This window comes from Lupinus angustifolius, chromosome LG13, assembly GCF_001865875.1.
Source record: "Lupinus angustifolius cultivar Tanjil chromosome LG13, LupAngTanjil_v1.0, whole genome shotgun sequence".
Taxonomy (NCBI): Eukaryota; Viridiplantae; Streptophyta; class Magnoliopsida; order Fabales; family Fabaceae; genus Lupinus; species Lupinus angustifolius.
Window position 1 is genome coordinate 12,331,249 of NC_032021.1, and position 7,213 is coordinate 12,338,461.

General features: G+C 34.0%; 2 protein-coding genes across 3 annotated transcripts in view; one reads left to right on the forward strand and one right to left on the reverse strand.

The window, feature by feature from the left end:
* Positions 1-1,897, forward strand: part of LOC109325266 (30S ribosomal protein S1-like) — a 6,097-nt gene extending 4,200 nt beyond the window's left edge. The window contains exons 6-8 of one of the 2 annotated variants that reach the window (XM_019557524.1): positions 461-586; positions 1,502-1,550; positions 1,643-1,897. In XM_019557524.1, coding sequence (XP_019413069.1) covers positions 461-586; positions 1,502-1,550; positions 1,643-1,810 — 343 coding nt within the window. In that variant the 3' untranslated portion in view covers positions 1,811-1,897. Of the gene's footprint in view, positions 1-460; positions 587-1,471; positions 1,551-1,642 lie in introns of those variants that run through there. The other variant, XM_019557525.1, reaches the window with a different exon arrangement.
* Positions 1-5,667, reverse strand: part of LOC109325267 (ran-binding protein 1 homolog b-like) — a 26,569-nt gene extending 20,902 nt beyond the window's left edge. Inside the window, exons 1-4 of the mRNA XM_019557527.1 lie at positions 5,457-5,667; positions 5,077-5,228; positions 4,868-4,993; positions 3,807-4,069 (exon numbers count right to left, since the gene is read on the reverse strand). Of these exons, the coding sequence (XP_019413072.1) occupies positions 3,828-4,069; positions 4,868-4,993; positions 5,077-5,228; positions 5,457-5,605 (669 nt within the window). The 5' untranslated portion in view covers positions 5,606-5,667 and the 3' untranslated portion in view covers positions 3,807-3,827. The remainder of the gene's footprint in view (positions 1-3,806; positions 4,070-4,867; positions 4,994-5,076; positions 5,229-5,456) is intronic.

Consider the following 7,213-nt stretch of genomic DNA (forward strand, 5'->3'; position numbering starts at 1 on the left):
ATAAGGGTGTAATTATTTCTTCAATTGTCTGCATTACTCTGGCAAAATCTTGTTTTCGAATTTCAACCCAGAAATAGGTATGACTTAACTTGATTCATAGGTATTGGCTCAAGTGACATCGATCTGTTGATTCTTAGTGAATTAATGAAGTTAATAAAAATAGGTGCATCGATCCTTAGTGCACAATTTTATTTCTTATTCCCATACCTATCATCGGTTTTTCGAAAGTTCATGTGCACATGGTTATCTTTCAATCATTTCATGTAAAGAGTTGCATCATTCGAGATTCTGGCTTACTTGTTTTGTTGCTGATGGATTTACTTTATCATGTTCTTCTGTGTGCTATCATCATCAAGATTTGTGTATCTACTTCATGAGTTAAAATTGTTGAGATAATCAAACCTGACCTGTATATGTATATAACCTGACATTTACAACTATTCTGTTGGGCACCTTTCAGTGGATTGCTGCATGTTTCGAATATCACCCGGGTGGAAATTACTTCTGTCAGTGACATACTTTCTGTCGATGAGAAGGTTAAAGTTCTGGTGGTGAAGTCAGTGTTTCCTGATAAAATTTCTTTAAGGTAATGGATTGCTGACTTTGACTTCCATTCAAAATTGTTAGGTGCACTTAGTCTTGTTTTTGTTCAGTTAGGGTCATATAATGAATTTGGATAAACTATCCAAGCTAATTTAAATTACTATTCCTACCTCTCCACATACATCACAACAGCTCCTTACAAACACCAAGAAATATTGTTAGTAGGGATAGAAACGAACCAAACCGATTGAATTAGAGCTTAATTCGGTTCAACTCGATAAGGATTTGCTCAACTCGAAACTCGACTCAAGTTCGATACGAGTTATTTTTCAGGTGGAGTTTGACTTGGTTAAAGTTCGTGAACTGTTCGGCTCAGTTCAAATCGGTTCATTTAGACAACTCAAATAATTAATTCATTTAAAAAAAACTGCAAAAGTTATATATATATCGAGTCGAACTGTATCTAACTCAAGTTCGACTCGTTTATTTAATGAGCTCAGTTTCCAGCTCAGGTTTGGTTCCTTTGGTTCATAAACCAAGTTTGTCGAGCTAAATAATGAGTCAAGTTTCAAACGGATACCGAGTTGGTTCGATTTATTGCCCGCCCATTTATTAGAGTACCAAGAGATATATCACCTGCCTTGTTCTCTATTCTTTTTTATTGTAGTAAATATCATTTGATCTCTTCGGGTGCCTTTGGTGACCAAAAACTAATGCTTTATCCTTTGATGCATTCACTGTTTTCACTGAGGTTTCTTGCAAGTTGAGATAAATGAACTTTCCTTGGAGTAGCATGTCTTTATTTTTGGCTCACTATGCTCTTACATTTATACGTTCTTTACACACTACACATGTTCTGTTCAACCTTCTCTATCAAAAAGTGTTGTTAGAACATTACAAGATTACAAAATAGTGCTATAAATTGCAACTGATGGAAATTTTCCTTAATGGCATGCAGCATTGCACACCTAGAAAGTGAACCTGGCTTATTCCTATCAAATAAAGAGGTATTTAATTTTTCTTTTCTGAAGTAAAATTGTTTGGTTTTAAGTCACATATTTCTTTTATAAAAAGAATCAATTTTTTTCTGCTTTGAAAGAAAGTATTTCTGGAGGCTGAAATGATGGCAAAGAAATACAAGGAAAACCTACCTCCAACTGATATGACTCAACAATCAGAACCAGAATCTCTTCCTATCAGTGCCATTCCTTTTGAAAATGAAACACTTTATGCTAACTGGAAGTGGTTCAAGTTTGAGAAATGGTAATGAAACAAATTGACCAAGAAAGCTTAAAATTATTCATCGGCTAGCAGCAATCTCAACTCGAGAGAACTTGATCAATTACAAAACAAGGGTCTTTCACTTAAGCAGAAAACATTATGAGTCTAGATGGAAAAAACTTTTGGTTATTATTTCTCTTGATTAGTTGTTCTACCATGCATTACATAGAGTGCATAAGGCATAATGTATGTGATGAGATGGATCATCAAAGTTCAAATTTTTTTTTCGTTTTCAGTTTTTTTTGCCCCTTAAAAAATTTCTGAGTCATTATCATGAACCTTTACCCTTCACATTTTATAGTTAGGTTCAAGTAACTATCTAAATTTGTTGTAAATTATGATTACGTTTATTCATTCACTTAAATTTACCATGTCTTGCACTTTATCTTTTGGTCTCTCCTTTTCTTATTGTCTTCATATATTCTTTTTGCATTTTTAAGGGCTTGGATCGAAGTGGCCCAAACATAAGGCTAGTAAAATCATTGCTTTAGCCACAAGATTGTTGTTGGTCGTTAATATTTTCTCATAACAAGAAAAAACCTCATTTTATTACTTTTAGCTCATCCTATTGAGTCGTCATTGTTTGATTCTATAGCTGTAAAATTAAACATATTTGAAGTTTTATTATTTAAGTTTACGCATCATTTCAAACACAACTATAACATTTATACTTATGAGTCCGCTTGTTTGGCTTGGATAAAAATGATTCTTCATAAACACTTGACAATAATAATTCATATAAAAACAAAACCCTTTTGTGTTTAGTTATAGGTTCGATAAGTGATTGCAACTTTTCTCCCTGTCTAGAATGGTTATCTCGTAAGAAACAAATTTTAAATACCCTAATAACACATTCAAACTGTTATCAAAATTGTCTATTTTGATGCCTCTGAATGTGATACTCTTGTACAAGGTAGATTTGGTTCATTGATACACCAACTCATCGTGGCCATTGATGTTTGCACGGGCAACAACCTACCCCTTACCCCACCCGTAGCGTTCGAAAACTCCCGCATACAAAGCCCCCTCTCCTCATTGCCACCATCACACAACCCAAAATGGAATAGTTCGTTAGCTCCTCGAGCCTCCCAATTAGAAACGGTGAAGTTGTCTCTGAATAGAATCTCAAAATTGGCAACATCATGGATGTTGCAATTAGCTAAGGATCGGAAAAAGGAACCATAATGGAGGGTTTGGATCTGAAATAGAAGGTCATAGTGAAGGTAGAGTTGTATAGAATAGGTTGGGTGGAGGAGCCATAACCTTGGGATTTGGTGAAAAACAGGTAGTGATAAAGGAGCCACATCTTCTATCCCAAACATCTTACCACTTGTTTCTCATTGGTCAAAAAGCAAAACATAAATTAAAATATATCAACTTAATATTTTCTGATCAATGAGAAACAATGGATACATAGAGTGATACAATGTTTGGACAGAAGATGTGCTCCAAGATGTGCTCCTGATGATTATGGGGTAGGGAATGGTAGAAATGGGAATTGACAATGGTGCATCGCCACAACACATCTACAGGTGCTTTGGAGAAAATGCTTCTTATACTATTTTGATATTTCACTTGTGGTGGTTAGGTGCTTGATCAAGGACAAAAGGGTGGTAACAGAAACCATGTCAAAGAAGAGAATAGAGGATGGAAAATAAAAATAAATTCATGTAATTTGAATCTTTAAAAATGTGAAACTCAAATTGTATCCAAAACCTTTGTGCTTATAACTCTATTAATATTTTCTGACTGCACACATTCTCAAAATCCCAACATCAACCAGACTCGTTTTACTTGTAATAAAATACTCATATAGAATGAAAATAACACTAGTAAACTCAAGACTCAGACAGCACCAACCTCAACAATTCAAACCTGACTGAAACATTGCATGATGACAAAAAGACTCGACAGAGAACACATACCACTCGGTAGCATCATTGTGACACAATCTGAAGACTACAAGTAGGAGAGAATATCCCAAATATGAATAGATATTATACTCAAGCAGAGGAAGCAGGCTCTTCAGCTTTCTTCTCTGTATCTGCCTTGCTTTCCTTTCCTGATGAAGGTTCTTCTTCTGCAGTTTTGTTGTCAGATTTCTCTTCATCTTTCTTCTCAGCATCTTTGTTTCCTTCAACACTCAAATTCTCAAGGAGACCAGCAGCAGCAGATGCATCCTTGTTTTCCTCTTGGTTCTGGGATTCAGCAACTTCTTGGAATGTTTCGATGAACTTCTTGGAATCTAAGTGACAAAGCAACAGTAAATATATGGATAAAATTATAGTCCTCAGTGCAAAAGGAACATATTTAGCCCTTGATATTGTACTAGCACTGGAATACTTTGCAATCCAGGACAGATCAATACTGCAGACTAAAAGGTCATTTTTGTCTACAACAAAAGGAGCATGTCTAACCAATATCTATTCTAACACATCCCCGAACCAAGGTCACCAGGGGATATCGTAAGCTGAAGTAGGCATATGAGATGTCCGTGGTTATTTCACACTAAGATAACAAACATGAAATGCCACTGAGGCCAAGCAATTATGTAAGTTAGCAAATAAGAGAATGCAAATATCTAAATGATGAGAATATAGTGTGAAGATAATAAGTGGTGCACATCAAAGCTACTCCAAGACCCTTTTCAGAGTCTGCATAAAAGTCTACGATCCAGTGAGACAGTTTCGCAGGAATCAATTGTTTAATGTACTTTTGAAAATATACTTACATACATCTGATTATGTTTTAAGCAGCAATTAAGTACAAAGTAAACACTTTAGTCCGCAAAAATTTCAAGCACAGATCAATACTGCAGACGCAATCTAGGGAAAAAAAATTCCAAACACAGTTATATATATTTAAATTGGTCCAATATCAAACTTTCTATCGAAAAACAAATTGGCACCACATCAATTAACAGAGGCAATTGGTGTCACATATTAAATTCCTTAGAACAATGAATAATACAATTTGCCTAAATTTAAAAATTACAGACTACAAATTAGCAGATCCAAAAAAATTATTTGCCTAAATTGCTTACTCTCAATTGACGGAAATCGAATGCAGAAAAGCTCATCCTTCAATTCACCATCAGCAAAGTCCCTCGCATGCCAAACACAAGATTTCTCGTTCCCAGCATGCTCTTGCACAGTCATTGAAGGTAGAACTACAACACCAATCAAAACAACCACAATTAAAAAATCACAAACCAAAAATAAAAAAATCAAACCAATAGAACACTTCACTTACTGAGATGATTGGCACAGATCTTGAGTGTCTTCGATTGCCTCACAAGAAGCCTAACTTTTCCAGTAACCTTGTGCTTCAGGAACTTCACTGTTCCCGCACCTCGCTCCTTCCATTGATTCCCTTCCTTGTCGAAACGGTAAAGCTTGGCTTTCCTGCATTCAAATCAAGCAACAACAAAATAAAACACTAAATATCAGCCACAAAAATCTTATAAAAAAATAAACAATCAGGTTTTAAATCTGAGTCCACGAACTCATATTAAGGTTAAACTAGTCTCTAAACTCATTTTCCCACAATAATCCACAATTTTGATAAATAACCACACCATTAAACCCTTACAATAAGAATAATAAAAAATGAATTGAGAAAAGAATGCATACAGATCGAGAATAGAATCTTCGTTCTCTTCGCCGGTGGAGACGGCAACTTCTTCGAGCTTAACGATCGGAGCGACTTGAGCTCCGGTGTCTTCATCTTCGCCGGCGGTAACATCTTCCTCTTCGCGGTGTTCGGCTTCGGTGGTAGACATGATTATTAGTGTTTGGAATAGAAAAACAAAAAATAGGGTTTTATGTGAGAAGGGACAAGGAGTGATGTGGTTACTTTTGTATAGCGAAAAAAAGTGCTTAATAGTGATGCAGCTTTTTGGATTAACCGTTCGATGCTTGCCACGTTATCCTACTTGATTAGTTGTCTTAACGGTTGATCCACCTTCCCTTATATTTACACTAAAAAAATAATTTTTTTGATTAAAATAAAAGTAAAAAAAGTGTAATTTTATTAGAAAATAACTAATAATTTCAAAACGGACTAGTAGTTTAAGACCGTGCTAGATTTGAGGATGACCAAAAGGTGAAAAATTCAATTTTTGTGAAAATAACTAATAATTTTGAAAGAGATTAGTTCTTTATCTAAAAGGGTGAAATAATACTTTTGGTAGTACAAAAAAAAGAATGAATCCACCTATTTTAGGAGTGAGTTTAAAAAATTATTTTATATCTTCGTAATTTATTATATGAAAATCCAATGATTTAGATTTATTCTCTAATTTAAGTTAATGAATAAGGATGGAAATATGTCAGGCTGTCTACTAGAGCCCTATTACTTGATCTATAACAAGCTAGATCCGACTAGACTGTTTTCAGGAACAAGTCATGCTCAGACTTTCAAAAAAACATATTGAGCTTAACATGTTAGACTTTAGGCCACTAAAAGGTCTATTAAGCCTAACAAACCAACCTATTTAGTTATATTATATAACAATGTTGAAATTATATTATTTTAATATAAGTAATATTATTATGTATGTAATATTAATATAAAAATGTATACAAAAATGTAACTCAATCATTAGAATTAGATGAGTCTAACTAAAAGTAGGCATATAAGCTCATTTAAATATAGACATGATAGCCTATTTCATGACCATATAGTATAATAGGCTAACAGGCTAGGTCAGACTTTTTAACATGTCAGATCTAGACTTTGAATTTTTTTTAAACAGACTAACGGTCTAGTCCCAAACTCCTATATACTATATAGGTTGGGCCTCTTTAAGACAAAGTATAACCTATTTCCACTCTTACTACTTACTATAATTCTCTCTTCTCCCAACACACAACAACCACCCGATATCCCTTCCTCTCATATAAGAAAAATGAAATTGAGAGTATGTAAGATCTACCTTCTTAAATTGAATATTCCTAATTCAACCACAATAGTACTTCAACACAACATAACAAAGTTGTAGAAACCTAAAAAGGGGCAACACAAGTATAACATTACTAAAATAGAAGAATGTGCATAAAAGTGTTGACAAAAAAAATGAGGTATTGTGTAAAGAACTTTATATTGGATCAATCTAATCAAATTGTATATATTATGGCTATGCCACATAAACCATTATAATCTAACATATAATTATGTAAATTAACCCTTTTTTCATCTCTTTTGCATGTAGAGTGATTAGTAATGGATGATATAACTATTTTGGATAATTGTGAAATGCAAGATTTTGAAGCACAGGATGTCTTGTCCATAGATGCAATAACTTATGTATCTTGAAAGATTAAACCAAATGCTTCAAATATTGAGGTTTTGAACATCAAGCCATGCATTCGAATGAAATTTGAGTCTA